At 32.7% G+C, this 16476-nt stretch overlaps 1 protein-coding gene and 1 long non-coding RNA gene across 6 annotated transcripts in view; one reads left to right on the plus strand and one right to left on the minus strand.

Annotated features, from left to right (window-relative positions):
- Positions 1 to 16476, plus strand: part of LOC127737672 (uncharacterized) — a 139422-nt gene that overhangs the window by 65687 nt on the left and 57259 nt on the right. The gene's annotated exons all lie outside the window — the stretch shown is intronic.
- Positions 1 to 16476, minus strand: part of LOC127737650 (bifunctional glutamate/proline--tRNA ligase-like) — a 107903-nt gene that overhangs the window by 62352 nt on the left and 29075 nt on the right. For 3 of the 5 annotated variants that reach the window (XM_052248509.1, XM_052248506.1, XM_052248505.1), the window contains exons 17-20: positions 10584 to 10736; positions 4432 to 4544; positions 2882 to 2993; positions 1952 to 2101 (exon numbers count right to left, since the gene is read on the minus strand). In XM_052248509.1, coding sequence (XP_052104469.1) covers positions 1952 to 2101; positions 2882 to 2993; positions 4432 to 4544; positions 10584 to 10736 — 528 coding nt within the window. Of the gene's footprint in view, positions 1 to 359; positions 570 to 1951; positions 2102 to 2881; positions 2994 to 4431; positions 4545 to 10583; positions 10737 to 16476 lie in introns of all 5 variants that reach the window. The other 2 variants (XM_052248507.1, XM_052248504.1) reach the window with 1 other exon arrangement.

Genomic DNA, 16476 nt, shown 5'->3' on the forward strand with positions numbered 1-16476 from the left:
CAAGTTAGAGAATGGAAACCAATTTTGGGATGTACGTACGTACAGACGGACAAGGGTAAAACTTAATGCCCCCACCGCTACGGAGGGGGCATAACAAGTTTATTTCTGAGAAATTTGACCCTGATCTGGAGGAACCATAGACATTTAAATATTTCACCAAAAATCCAATTTTTTCTTCATTCACAAATCAAATTAATTCAGACAGGGGAAACTGCACTCAGAAAAAGAACTGGCCACAAAAAAAAACTTTCTGAAATATAATATTCAGTAATAAAAGTGATAAAACATCATTAATATCTTTTATTTACGAAGATTTGTAGATGTATCTAATAAATTAAAAATTTTCACTAAATTCTTACTTTTGCAGCCTTCGCACTCTTAAGATCCCTGACTTTATTACCCTGGGCTGCAATCTCTTCATTCAGTTTTCCAGCATCACGTTTTACAGAACTTGTTGTTGCAGGCAGTGTGGCCTTTGGTGGATCATCTGGTTTCCAGTCCTTACCAGTGGCAGCCTTATATTCAGCTTTCAGGGCTAACAGTATCTTAACTTCAGTATCAATCAACTCCTTAACATTAGGGAAAACAATATAATATTGAAAAAAAATTTAAAAAATTGTTTCACAGGTAAAATGTATCAATAAATAAATGTGGATAGTGTCCACATGTGGACACAGATGATGCCCCCGCTTGCATATCATATAGTTATAAAGGGACATAACTGAAGAACGGTAAAAGTGACACTACCCAAAATTTTGTGGTAATAAGCATTGTGTGTAAGTCTCATAACATTTGGTTGAGGCTAACTTAAGTAGAGAACAGAAACTAAAAATTCAGCAATTTTTCTATTTGTAAACACGAATAACTCTAGAAGGGTTGTGTATAAGTTTCCTAACATTTGGTTGAGGCAAACTAAAGTTAAAAACGGAAACAAAAAATTTGTACTTGATCTTAGTTTTGTGGTAATGAATATTGTGTATAGGTTTCATAATGTTTGGTTGGGGCAAACTTAAGTAACAGAAAGGAAACTAAAAATTTTGCAATCTTTCGATTAAAAAGGGGCATAACTCAATAATGGTTAAAGTGACAATACCCAAATTCAACTTGATCTGTGTTTTATCAGTGGAAGTCAAAATTAAACATTGCATTGTATAAAGCATTGATTGTAGTTGATTCAACTATTATCATGGACAAAGGAAGATAACTCCAATTTTAAAAAATAAAAATTACTTGATATTTAGGAAAATAAAAATTTTGCAATTTTTCCATTTATAAAGGAGCATAACTCTAGAACGGTTAAAGTGACGCCACCAAAATTCAAACTTGATCTGTGTTTTGTGGTAATAAGCATTGTGTATAAGTTTCATAACATTTGGTTGAGGCAAACTTAAGTTAGAGAACGAAAACTAAAAATTTTGCAATTTTTCCATTTATAAAGGGGCATAACTCTAGAACGGCTAAAGTGACGCCATCAAAATTCAAACTTGATCTGTGTTTTTTGGTAATAAGCATTGTGTATAAGTTTCATAACATTTGGTTGAGGCAAACTCAAGCTAGAGAATGGAAACCAATTATGGGACGTACGTACGTACAGACGGACAAGGGTAAAACTTAATGCCCCCACCGCTACGGCGGGGGCATAAAAATATTCCTCTCTAAAACATAGAAAAACTTGCTATGAGGCTTAACAATTAAAATAAGTCGCTTTCAAGTGCTTAATTTTGGGAAATCAGCCACAAAGACAACTTTTATGACTAAACAATAGTGAAAAATGATGATGTTTCATTACAGAGGTCCTTTGTATAAAGTCATCAGCTATCAGCCAGAATATCAAGTTAACAATTCTGTCTCATAATAACTATCCTAAAAACTTTAAGACTTTTAAAAAATGTAAAGTAGTACACACATTAAATTATTGTTGTTTATGATAATTGTGGAAGTAACCTTTTACCTTTTTAGCTTTTTCAGTCTTAAGATTTCTGACCCTTTCTCCCTGAGCTTTGGTCCTGTTATATAAATCTACTACATCATGGTTAGATGATGGAGGGTTTTCTTCCTTTGGTGATTTTTCTGCTGCTTTACCTTTCTTACTCTGGGCTTTCTGTAAATACAACAGACTTGGCTATAAATCATTTGAAAATTATTTCAACAGTAGTGCATGCAAATATTTGGTGAAAAAAACAATCCTACATTGATTCATTAATATTCAATAAATCATTGTTTTTTTTTTTTCAAATGTGATTTCAACACTTTTATGTTAAACATGACAAAGGGTACATAATTTTTTTCACTTGATTTTCGTCATTTCTTAAGATACTTGAAAGGCAGAGATATAATTCAAACCGTCAAACTCATACCAGAAGTTTGAACATAAACAAGCCTATATCAATAGTTGTAAAACATATATTAAATAAAACTGCGTAATTTTTCAATAAATCATTAAAAAGTATTTATGGGATGTACATTTATTTTAATTTACTAATTTTGAAAATTCCTCAGGAATCTACCATGCTTCTTTTGACTCTTGATTTGTAAAGATTTACTGGAAAAGTGTAGTAATTAGTATTTAATCACTGGTTATCAAACATTGCAGTTTCTGAAAAAAGGGTGTTGAAATTGTCCAATGTTGATAAATTTCCATTTTCACTCTGAAATTTAAAATTGGTCATGGCTGGCAAATATAACCATTTTTAGATCCTTGATTAAGAAATTTACATGTCATTCTATTTAGTTTATCTATTCCTGCAGAATATGTTACATCTTTTTTAGTACTGACAGATAAAAAATTCTCTTTTGTTACTTTATTAAATTCTTTTTTTTTTAAATAAATTGGTGAATTTCACATCCAGTCATATTTTCATAATACATATAGTATTCTTACCTCTTTGGCACTGCCTTCCTGTTTATGCTTAGAACCAGCTGTAGGCATTTCTTTCTGATGACCGTCTGGGATATTCAGAAGTACACATGGACCACACTTTCCAGTGAAGACACTGCAACAGAACATATAAACTAATTCAAAACAAACACTTTTAAAGTATTGCTTGAGCTGAACCATTTGTGTTATTTTCAAGTTCAGAGGATCATAAAATTAACATGTATTATAAACCATGGAGTTAATAAAGTTTTGCAAGGAACACAGAATTATCAGAGAATTTCACTGTGTAAAAATTAGGAGATTTTTTATGGAGGATTTTACACTCCAAGAAGCCTAATAAACTGCTTCGCAGAGCGCAGCTAGATACGCCCGCAGAGGTCCAACCCTGAACAGTTGGGGCAAAAATGGACACAATATTCAAGCTTGATTCAGGTCTGAATTTGGATTGTAATTAAATATTTGACATATTATAGGTTTCTGAATAAATGTAGTCAAAGAACTTGAAATTGGTTATATGAATTGAATTTATATTTAATTAAAGATTTCTTGCTGTTGTGCAATACTTAGTAAATCTGTTATGAGACTATAAAAAAATAAAGTTCAATTAAGTCTCAATGTCATATTAGAAATTTATGAAAATAAAAAGGGAGCTTACATCAATAGATATAAACAATTCACCAAAGTTTCATGAGAATTGGTGTCAGCATTTTTGAGTTATTGTCCGAAAACTGGAAAATCACCCCTTTTTTTAATGAATAAAACCCGATAACTCGGAAACTTAAAATCTAAAATTTATAAAAATTGAAAGGGAGCTCTTGTAAATAGATATAAACAATTCACCACAATTTCTTGCAAGTTGGTGGAAGCATTCTTGACTTATTGTCTGAAAACTGGAAAATCCCCCTTTTTTTAATGAATAAAACCCCATAACTCGGAAACGTAAAATCTAAATTTTATAAAAATCGAAAGGGAGCTCACGTCAATAGATATACACAATTCACCAAAGTTTTATGCAAATTGGTTAAAGCATTTTTGAGTTAATATCCGACATGTTGACGACCGACAACTGTATACCATAATATGTCCCGTAAACGGGCGTATAAAAATGGGATCTTTTGGTTTGCTTAAACAAGGATTTCTTTTATTATCTCAGTTGGTACTTCAAAAATCAATCCACGTTATTTGAAAATGTCCCAGTTTCAAAACAAGCTATCATACATATCCAAGGTAATGGCATAGGCAAAAGATTTGAAGAAACTGTTACCATAACTGCCTACCTGAAACAAATTGCTGAATTGATCCAAATAAGTGACTGACATATTAGATGTAGAAAAATTACCCATAAAAACCTACACATGAATAAATACCAGTAAATTCAGAATTTATTGCGGTGTTTTTATCATTCCAAAAATTGTAATGGGATATGTTTCGCAATACCAAATGCATTAATTGTATATATGCTTTACAGTTGTAGGTAGCAAATTGATGTGTCTTGTGATCCTAGTACATGTTTTAATGGAACAATCCTGAGTTTACAATAGTAACTACATTACCTCAGAGGTTCAAATGGCTGATCACAGATATAATATCCTCTCCTCTGGAGCTGGATTATGTCCCCTTTCTTCAGGTCTTTCAAACATGGATCTCCATACATTACATTGTCTTGCTGAAAATAAATAAAAGAATTGAGTTCCAAAGCCCCCAGCTTTTAAAAATAGTTGATCAGCACTGATTTTCGTACTTGTCAGAGACATAGCTGATATAAACCTATGATATAAGTTATATAAAAATCTGGCAAAAATTGTACATGTATGTGAGAGCGCTAATAAGACCAGATGTATGTCCCTGCAACACGTGGCGCAGGGACAATTAAGTCAGATTTGACCATATGCATTAAAATGCACCTTTTGATCCCAAAAGATACAATAGAAGCATTAATGCATTTGTAAGATAGACATATCTATACAATATTTAACAAATGATTCATGGCATTGACGGTCATATGGAGAGTAAAATATTATTTTATAAAAAACATGAAACAATTACTGCTTTTTAAGAGATTGAACTTCTACATTTTAATTGAATCCTTTCAGCAAAACTCTTTTTACATTCATGACATCACAATACAATGTAGTCATGTGCCTACTGTTCTGGTCAAATATATGATATTAGGGGACCGGCTATAAAGTTCGACAACGACGAGGGGGGGTTTTTAACGACCTTGACTACCCATGAGGGTCTTGCACGGTCGGATCTGGCTTGCTCCTTTTTGGGCATTAAATAATTTATTTTTACCTTATGGTAATTGATATAATTTTGAGTGACAAAAAGAAATAAAATGCTCCGCAGGGCGCAGCTTGATACGACCGCAGAGGTCGAACCCTGAACAGTTGGGGCAAGTATGGACACAACATTCAAGCTTGATACAGCTCTGAATTTGGATTGTGATTAAATATTTGACACAGCATAGGTTTCTGACACAGAATGAATGTGGTCTAAGAACTTAAAAATTTTAAATTGGACATTCACCTATTATGGTCCAATATCCAGAATCTAAATACATGGTTAGATTCAGCATATCAAAGAACCCCAAGAATTCAATTTTTGATGAAATCAAACAAAGTTTAATTTTGGACCCTTTTGACCTCAATGTGGACAAAGTTGATAACGGGGCCCAAAAATCAAAAATCTAAATACATGGTTAGATTCAGCATATCAAAGAACCCCATATATTCAATTTTTGTTGAAATCAAACAAAGTTTAATTTTGGACCCCGATTTGGACCAACTTGAAAACTGGGCCCATAATCAAAAATCTAAATACATGTTTAGATTCAGCATATCAAAGAACCCTAAAAATTCAATTTTTGTTAAAATCAAACTAAGTTTAATTTTGGACCCTTTGGGCCTTAATGTAGACCAATTTGAAAATGGAACCAAAAATTAAAAATCTAAATACACGGTTAGATTCGGCATATCAAACAACCCCAATAATTCAATTTTTGATGAAATCAAACAAAGTTAAATTTTGGACCCTTTGGACCTCAATGTGGACCAATTAAAAAACGGGTCCCAAAATCCAAAAACTTAATACACAGTTAGATTCAGCATATTAAAGAACCCCAAGAATTCAAGAATAAAACCCCATTGAAATTGATCAAGAAATAAGCAATTTATACGAAGTATCTTCTTTTGCACAATACTGTGCAATTGAATATTTCTTGCTATTGCGCAATACTGTACAATTGACAATTTCTTGCTATTGCGCAATATTGTGCTATTGGATATTTCTTGCTATTGTGCAATACTGTGCAATTGAAGATTTCTTGCTATTGCGCAATACTGTACAATTGACAATTTCTTGCTATTGCGCAATATTGTGCTATTGGATATTTCTTGCTATTGTGCAATACTGTGCAATTGAAGATTTCTTGCTATTGCGCAATACTGTGCAATTGAAGATTTCTTGCTATTGTGCAATACTGTGCTATTGAAAATTTCTTGCTATTGCACAATACTTATTATATAATAATTTACATATCCTGTTTGGTGTGTATCTCCTACCATATCATTATTATTTGCTTTTAAATATAAATCAGAAATAACCAACTTAAAATGGAAAATTTTAAAAGAAAAAAAAAAGGAAAAAAAGAAAAGAAAAAAAATCCCCCCCCCCCAAATTTTTTGAACCCCCTTATGATTCATCACCCCCAAACTCAATCACAGCCTTCCCTTTGTGGTATGGTACCTTGCAGTACAATTTCAGAGAAATCCATACACTTGAACACAAGTAATTGTCTGGAAACTAGAAAAATGCTTATTTTTGGCCCCTTTTTGGCCCCCAATTCCTAAACGTTTTGGGCAATTACCCCCAAACTCAATTCCAGCTTTCCCTTTGTGATATGGAACCTTGTAGTACAATTTCAGAAATATCCAAACACTTACACACAAGTTATTGTCATGAAACTAGAAAAATGCTTGTTTTTTGCCCCTTTTTTGGCCCCTTATTCCTAAAATTTTGAGGCAATTACCCCCAAAATCAATAACAGCCTTCCCTTTGTGATATGGAACCTTGTGGTACAATGTCAGAGAGATCCATACACTTACACACAAGTTATTGTCTGGAAGTTACAAAAATGCTTATTTTTGGCCCCTTTTTGGCCCCTAATTCCTTAACTGTTGGTACCATAACCCCCAAAATCAATCCCAGCCTTCCTTTCGTGGTATTGAACCTTATGGTAAAATTTCATGGAGATCCATTCACTTAAACTAAAGTTAGAGTGTGAAAACCAATGTGTCTTCGAACGACACCGACGACGACGACGCCGACGCCGCCAACGTCATACCAATATACGACCAAATATTTTTAATTTTTGCGGTCGTATAAAAACATAACATGAATAAAATGTGAAATGAACAATAATTTGATAAATAAAATAAATAAATAATTTGATGAATTTAAATAAAAGATAAAAATAAATAGAACCTAAAAAAATTAAAAAAATTAAAAATGAAAATTTTAAATATAGAAAAGAAAAAAAAAAAAAAAAAAATTAAAAATAAGTTATATAGATACAATTGATAAGCGTGGATTCTTGAAAAAGAAACCATGAGCCCGGAGGGCGAATGGTTTGTTTTTCATGAATCTACGCTTATCCATTGTATCTATAACTTAAACTATTGTGTTAATTTCTTTTCAAAATTAAAGCCTTTTCTTAATTAGAAGGTATTGTAAGTGAGTTTAAATAACCATGTTATCGTGTCCAACGATGCATTGATAATTCCCAGATCACAATTAATTGGTTAACAAAACACAAATATAACATTTCTTCCTTTAAAGATCTTTATATTATCAGGCATCTGAATATTATCTGTTTTTACAAAATAAGACATATTCGAACTTATTTCTAATAAAATTGAGAATGGAAATGGGGACTGTGTCAAAGAGACAACAACCCGACCAAAGAGCATATTTAAAGTATATATAATAAGTATGTTACCGAAATTTCTAGCACTCTAGGCACATCACGATTTTCTAGCATAGGAATTTGCGAACAAATATTTGTAAAATTATGTAGTAAAACAGATGAAATCATACTATATTTATACAACAAAAATTGACAAATAGAATGTAATCATTTTTGTTTCAAACATGTGAAATAGCCAATAATAATCCAAAAAATAAACGGTAAAACACGCTATTATTACAAAAATATCCACTATAACATGCAAAATTAGAAAAAAACAGAATTGTGACAACAGAGATAATACAGGGATTCGAACCTAAACTGACAAATCCCTATTTTTTAACTCGTTGATTTTAAGCATGCTAACCTCACGGCTACCAACTTATACTATACGACTGCCCATTGTGCATATATAAAGGTACAACCCCTGTGTGTCCCATGTTCATTTATATATATAAAATAGACATCTAAGTTGTAACCCATTGGTAGCCGAGAGGTTTCGTCGATGTGTTGATGTCAGTCATTCATAACAGATTTCAAGGAAGGGTTCGATTCCCAGTGAAGGCATATACAAATTACAAAAATTAAAGGTAAGTTTTTAAATTAATTCCATTAGTGAACAGAAATCAGTAAATTAGCCAATTCAAACTTAATGAAATTAGAAACACAAAGGAAACAAATGAATATAATTTGGTGAGTCCATTTCAGCGGCAGATTTAGGAAGCGTTGATTGTAGAAAAAGAATCCACGGTAAATGAATAGGCTGACGTCATCACAATGGTTTAAATGTGGATAGTGTCCACATGTGGACACAGATGATGCCCCTGCTTGCATATCATATAGTTATAAAGGGACATAACTGAAGAACAGTAAAAGTGACGCTACCCAAATTTGAACTTGATCTGAGTTTTGTGGTAATAAGCATTGTGTGTAAGTCTCATAACATTTGGTTGAGGCTAACTGAAGAAGAGAACAGAAACTAAAAATTCAGCAATTTTTCTATTTGTAAACACGCATAACTCTAGAACGGTTGTGTATAAGTTTTATAACATTTGGTTGAGACAAACTAAAGTTAGAGAACTGAAACGAAATTCAGCAATTTTTATGTATAAAGGAACAAAACTCAAGAATGATAAAAGTGTCGCCACCAATTTTCGTACTTAATTTGTATTATGTAGTAATAAGCATTGTGTATAAGTTTCATAACATTTGGTTGAGGCAAACTAAAGTTAGAAAACGGAAACAAAAAATTTGTACTTGATCTTAGTTTTGTTGTAATAAATATTGTGTATAGGTTTCATAATGTTTGGTTGGGGCAAACTTAAGTTACAGAATGGAAACTAAAAATTTTGCAATCTTTCGATTTATAAAGGGGCATAACTCAATAATGGTTAAAGTGACACTACCCAAATTCAACTTGATCTGTGTTTTATCAGTGGAAGTCAAAATTAAACATTGCATTATATAAAGCATTGATTGTAGTTGATTCAACTGTAATCATGGACAAAGGAAGATAACTCAATTACTTGATATTTAAAAGAAAATAATTTTTTTTTGCAATTTTTCCATTTATAAAGGGGCATAACTCTAGAACGGTTCAAGTGACGCCACTAAAATTCAAACTGGATCTGTGTTTTGTGGTAATAAGCATTGTGTATAACTTTCATAACATTTGGTTGAGGTAAACTAAAATTAGAGAACGGAAACGAAAAATTCAGCAATTTTTCCATTTGTAGAGGGGCATAACTCTAGAACGGTAAAAGTGACGCCACCAAAATTCAAACTTGATCTGTGTTTTGTGGTAATACGCATTGTGTATAAGTTTCATAACATTTGGTTGAGGCAAACTAAAGTTAGAGAACGGAAACAAAAAATTCAGCAATTTTTCCATTTGTAAAGGGGCATAACTCTAGAACGGTAAAAGTGACGCCACCTAAATTCAAACTTGATCTGTGTTTTGTGGTAATAAGCATTGTGTATAAGTTTCATAACATTTGGTTGAGGCAAACTAAAGTTAGAGAACGGAAACCAATTTTGGGACGTACGTACAGACGGACAAGGGTAAAACTTAATGCCCCCTCCGCTACAGCAGGGGCATAAAAATAAAAATAGGAGCCACCAAAAGCCGGAACAGGAGAAAAGGCCAAGCAAACGACAGTGAGCGGCAGCAACGTTATCATGGTACACCAGCAGCCAAGTAAAAGCAGAGAAATTTGATATGCCAAATTGTGTATGTGAATTTAGTTGCCAAAATATTTTGTATAAACCCAAATAGGCCTAAATATGTGTATGTGAATTTAAGAAAAATAATTAGTATAAGGTTTTATATGTACATAAAAAAAAGAATAAGTAAAAGAAAATAAGAGAAAACCAAAGGGTGTATGTATAATTTTGACTGCTTTGTGCTTAGCCTACTGTTATTGCAGGACTTTAGTACACAGGAGCGCTGTCCGCAGGAAGACAAACACCCCACGCTAATTAAATCTGGGTTAGTGCAAACCAGTATTATAAAGTTCGATAGATAAATAGAAGTTATGTACTAACCATAATATGAAAATGTATTTATCAGGTTAAAGCTGCAATTTTTTAAAATAACATCATAAATCAAAGTACAAGCATACCAATACATGTAATTGCTCTCATATTTTGCTAATAGTGTTTTTTTTAAATATAAATTGTTAACCTCTTAATATTTAGTAATACCATACTCCAGTAAAGGCATTGAAAGATAAAATTTACCTGAGAGTTCCTGTTGACATACTGTTTAAAGTCCTCGCCTTTTGCAAGTATAGGTTTAGTTATAATGTGATCATACTGGACACAATCACATGGAATGAATGGAGCCTTGTCTGTTACAGCTAACCATGTGATCTTCTGAGTCTTCTTATAGTCCTGAAGAGAGACCATTTCATTTTACAACTTAAGTATTTACAAATGATTAGGAAAACTTTTGGAAGAATATAAACATGCATCTAAGATAAGATCTATTTATATTTCTTTTACACATGAAAAGATATTTTTCATCTGTACCTTTACACTGCGGGATTTAGTTACAGTAAATGAGAATAAGAAAATCATGAAAAATAAATCATTGTCAGGGTTCACCACAGACTGAAAATCAAGGGTTGGGGAGAAAGTTCATCAAATCAGAGATTTTGTGTTGCGTTGTCGAATCGATTCCTTGTGCATGAATTATTAATTATATGCCTTACATGTATTTGTCATATATATAGCTAATTGGAAAGGGGTCTCACACAGATTTTGTAGTTGGTTCTATTAGTGGTCACCACACTTGTAGGAACATATTAAACAGGGAGAGTAAACACCTGATGTGGTTTCCCAGATTGCAGGAATATTCTGACAAATTTTATCTAAATTGTCTTATGGAAACCACATGGTAATAAAATGCTCCGCAGGGCGCAGCTTGATACGACCGCAGAGGTCGAACCCTGAACAGTTGGGGGCAAGTATGGACACAACATTCAAGCTTGATACAGCTTTGCATTTGGATTGTGATTAAATATTTGACACAGCATAGGTTTCTGACACAGAATGAATGTGGTCTAAGAACTTAAAAATTTTAAATTGGACATTCACCTATTATGGTCCAATATCCAAAATCTAAATACATGGTTAGATTCAGCATATCAAAGAACCCCAAGAATTCAATTTTTGATGAAATCAAACAAAGTTTAATTATGGACCCTTTTGACCTCAATGTGGACAAAGTTGATAACAGGGCCCAAAAATCAAAAATCTAAATACATGGTTAGATTCAGCATATCAAAGAACCCCACATATTCAATTTTTGTTGAAATCAAACAAAGTTTAATTTTGGACCCCGATTTGGACCAACTTGAAAACTGGGCCCATAATCAAAAATCTAAATACATGTTTAGATTCAGCATATCAAAGAACCCTAAGAATTCAATTTTTGTTAAAATCAAACTAAGTTTAATTTTGGACCCTTTGGACTTTAATGTAGACCAATTTGAAAACAGAACCAAAAATTAAGAATCTAAATACACGGTTAGATTCGGCAATATCAAAGAACCCCAATAATTCAATTTTTGATGAAATCAAACAAAGTTTAATTTTGGACCCTTTGGACCTCAATGTGGACCAATTTAAAAACGGGCCTCAAAATCCAAAAACTAAATTCACGGTTAGATTCAGCATATACAAGAACCCCAAGAATTCAAGAATAAAACCCCATTGAAATTGGTCAAGAAATAAGCAATTTATACGAAGTATCTTCTTTTGCACAATACTGTGCAATTAAATAATTCTTGCTATTGCGCAATACTGTACAATTGACAATTTCTTGCTATTGCGCAATATTGTGCTATTGCGCAATACTGTGCAATTGAAGATTTCTTGCTATTGCGCAATACTGTGCAATTGAAGATTTCTTGCTATTGTGCAATACTGTGCAATTGAAAATTTCTTGCTATTGCACAATACTTATTATATAATAATTTACACATCCTGTTTGGTGTGTATCTCCTACCATATCATTATTATTTGCTTTTAAATATAAATCAGAAATAACCAACTTAAAATGGAAAATTTTAAAAGAAAAAAAAAGGAAAAAAAGAAAAAAAAGGAAAAAAAATAAATCCCCCCCCCCCCCCCAAATTTTTTGAACCCCCTTATGATTCATCACCCCCAAACTCAATCCCAGCCTTCCCTTTGTGGTATGGTAACTTGCAGTACAATTTCAGAGAGATTCATACACTTGAACACAAGTTATTGTCTGGAAACTATAAAAATGTGTTTTTTGGCCCCTTTTTGGCCCCAAATTCCTAAACGTTTAGGGCAATTACCCCCAAACTCAAACCCAGCTTTCCCTTTGTGATATGGAACCTTGTAGTACAATTTCAGAAAGATCCATACACTTACACACAAGTTATTGTCCTGAAACTAGAAAAATGCTTGTTTTTTGCCCCTTTTTTGCCCCTAATTCCTAAAATATTGAGGCAATTACCCCCATCATCAATCCCAGCCTTCCCTTTGTGGTATGGTACCTTGCAGTACAATTTCAGAGAGATCCATACACTTGAACACAAGTTATTGTCTGGAAACTAGAAAAATGCTTATTTTTGGCCCCAAATTCCTTAACGTTTCAGCAATTACCCCCAAACTCAATTCCAGCTTTCCCTTTGTGATATGGAACCTTGTAGTACAATTTCAGAAATATCCATACACTTACACACAAGTTATTGTCATGAAACTAGAAAAATGCTTGTTTTTTGCCCCTTTTTGGGCCCCTAATTCCTAAAATTTTGAAGCAATTACCCCCAAAATCAATCCCAGCATTCCTTTTGTGATATGGAACCTTGTGGTACAATGTCAGAGAGATCCATACACTAACACACAAGTTATGTCTGGAAGTTACAAAAATGCTTATTTTTGGCCCCTTTTTGGCCCCTAATTCCTTTACTGTTGGTACCATAACCCCCAAAATCAATCCCAACCTTCCTTTTGTGGTATTGAACCTTGTGGTAAATTTTCATAGAGATCCATTCACTTTAACTAAAGTTAGAGTGCGAAAACCAATGTGTCTTCGGACGACGACGACGACGACGCCAACGTCATACCAATATACGACCACAAAAATTTTTTTGCGGTCGTATAAAAAGGTCTAAAAAGATAAAAAAATTAATAATAAAAAAAAAATATTCAGTCACAGAATTTCAGTCATTTCAACCAAATTAAGCCTATCTAGCAGTTTATAAAATCATGTGTTATGTAGAATTTTATTTAATTAACTCCCCTCTTTTCCAATACAATTATGTAAAGGAATTATATATCCAGTTTTACTCTTTTCTTACTTTAAATGAGTTTTAAGATAAGGAAACTCCTATCCCAGATCTAACTGTCTTAACATAACCAGACAATATTTGTCTGTTATTTAGGTATTCCCCAGTGTTTTCCCGCCAAAAGAGATCATGTGACATTGTTGTCAACAAAAGGACCATGTGGTCAGGGAATTTATTTGTTTTCTGGATTACTGCTTTTATTAATCTAGTTAGGATATAAACATTCCATTTAAGGTATAGTCAAACATATGCATTTATAAAATAACTGTAGTTTGCAAACAAGTTTTACTTTTCAAATAAAAGAAACTGGGTCATGATCGTTCATTGGTTGTTACCTTGTTCAACCACGCAAGACCATGTAAATAATAAAATCAGCTGTCAGTGTACATCCCTTAAGGCAATTAACAATAATTCGACTTCTTAATTGCCACTGACATGATAATTGGATTAGGGATATCTGAAGTTTAACTTCAATCTATTGATTTTTCAAGTGTGGAGGACAATAAAATAAGCGTGGCGCTGGGAATTTTAACGTGGTGCTAGAAATTTAAGCGTGGCACACCGCCATCCTTAAAAAGGTTGTGGTGATCCCTGATTGTATTACTGTGTAGGCAAATAAAAAGAGCAATGTGCAAAATTAAGTATATGTGAAATTAAGCTGATTTACAATAATTAGGTCTTTCCACTTTTCTGTGGAAAGACCTATTGTATTTGTTCTGATTATTATTATTTTCTTCCGCCAAATTTTGTTCTCGCGTAAAATTTTTGTTTCGCAAGATGTCGCTTAGATATTTCTTATATAGTATCATACAGTTTATGCGCTTTTTATTTTCACCCATTCAAAGCCGAACAATTTTCTTTGTATGAGTTATCTCCCCGAACACTGTTTTCCTTGTGACTGCATCTCCTCTGTAACCGTAAAAGAAAGCCACAAATTTATTTTATAAAATTGCTTGTTATATCCTTTGCATGATTTGTCCTTTTTTGACCGAAGCGATATGAATATTCCATATGAGAGTTATTTCCCCTTATGCATTTGATATAAGTGATATGCATTTCTATCTTGTAAACCATAAGTGATAGAGACCTAGGATCTTTTGATTTGAGGTCCTTGATCCAAAAATAAGAAAATTAGGTCAAGGTCAGAGGTCAAGGTCATATTTCAAATTTTGACTTTGGCTTATTTTCAATTCTTTTCAAAAACCGTATAAGATATCGACAACATATTTTTACTAAATTGTAAGTTGCGACATTGTAACACATAAATTTTTGTTAAAAGGGTACGCTAACATTAAATTGGAGTTTTCTCCCCTCTTTTATTAAAAGTTAAGCATATAGTGATATAACTCATTAACCATATATAATTAAGACCTATAGTCTTTTGATTTGAAGCCCTTGGTTTATGACCTTGAAATTGAGCTCAAGGTCATAGGTAAAATTGATGTTCTAGATTTTGACCTTTGCTTTTACCTCATATGTATACATGATAAAGCCATGGGACTTTTTGCATTACGTGGCAATCCACTTGACTATGGAAAAGCCAACAGGAAGTGACCTGGTGTAAACCGGTAGTAGCTATTTTTTGTACTTATTTAATGTAAAAGTATATTGAACCATATATTTTTGGAATCAGTATCAAGTAAGCTATCAAATAAAACCGGAAGTGACATTTTTCAAACCGGAAGTAACAATTTATCTCCCTTATTTAGAAAAAAATGGACCAACTTGAAAACTGGGCCCATAATCAAAAATCTAAATACATGTTTAGATTCAGCATATCAAAGAACCCTAAGAATTCAATTTTTGTTAAAATCAAACTAAGTTTAATTTTGGACCCTTTGGACTTTAATGTAGACCAATTTGAAAACAGAACCAAAAATTAAGAATCTAAATACACGGTTAGATTCAGCATATCAAAGAACCCCAAGAATTCAATTTTTGATGAAATCAAACAAAGTTTAATTATGGACCCTTTTGACCTCAATGTGGACAAAGTTGATAACAGGGCCCAAAAATCAAAAATCTAAATACATGGTTAGATTCAGCATATCAAAGAACCCCACATATTCAATTTTTGTTGAAATCAAACAAAGTTTAATTTTGGACCCCGATTTGGACCAACTTGAAAACTGGGCCCATAATCAAAAATCTAAATACATGTTTAGATTCAGCATATCAAAGAACCCTAAGAATTCAATTTTTGTTAAAATCAAACTAAGTTTAATTTTGGACCCTTTGGACTTTAATGTAGACCAATTTGAAAACAGAACCAAAAATTAAGAATCTAAATACACGGTTAGATTCGGCAATATCAAAGAACCCCAATAATTCAATTTTTGATGAAATCAAACAAAGTTTAATTTTGGACCCTTTGGACCTCAATGTGGACCAATTTAAAAACGGGCCTCAAAATCCAAAAACTAAATTCACGGTTAGATTCAGCATATACAAGAACCCCAAGAATTCAAGAATAAAACCCCATTGAAATTGGTCAAGAAATAAGCAATTTATACGAAGTATCTTCTTTTGCACAATACTGTGCAATTAAATAATTCTTGCTATTGCGCAATACTGTACAATTGACAATTTCTTGCTATTGCGCAATATTGTGCTATTGCGCAATACTGTGCAATTGAAGATTTCTTGCTATTGCGCAATACTGTGCAATTGAAGATTTCTTGCTATTGTGCAATACTGTGCAATTGAAAATTTCTTGCTATTGCACAATACTTATTATATAATAATTTACACATCCTGTTTGGTGTGTATCTCCTACCATATCATTATTATTTGCTTTTAAATATAAATCA

This window comes from Mytilus californianus, unplaced genomic scaffold, assembly GCF_021869535.1.
Source record: "Mytilus californianus isolate M0D057914Y unplaced genomic scaffold, xbMytCali1.0.p SCAF_4, whole genome shotgun sequence".
Lineage (NCBI taxonomy): Eukaryota > Metazoa > Mollusca > Bivalvia > Mytilida > Mytilidae > Mytilus > Mytilus californianus.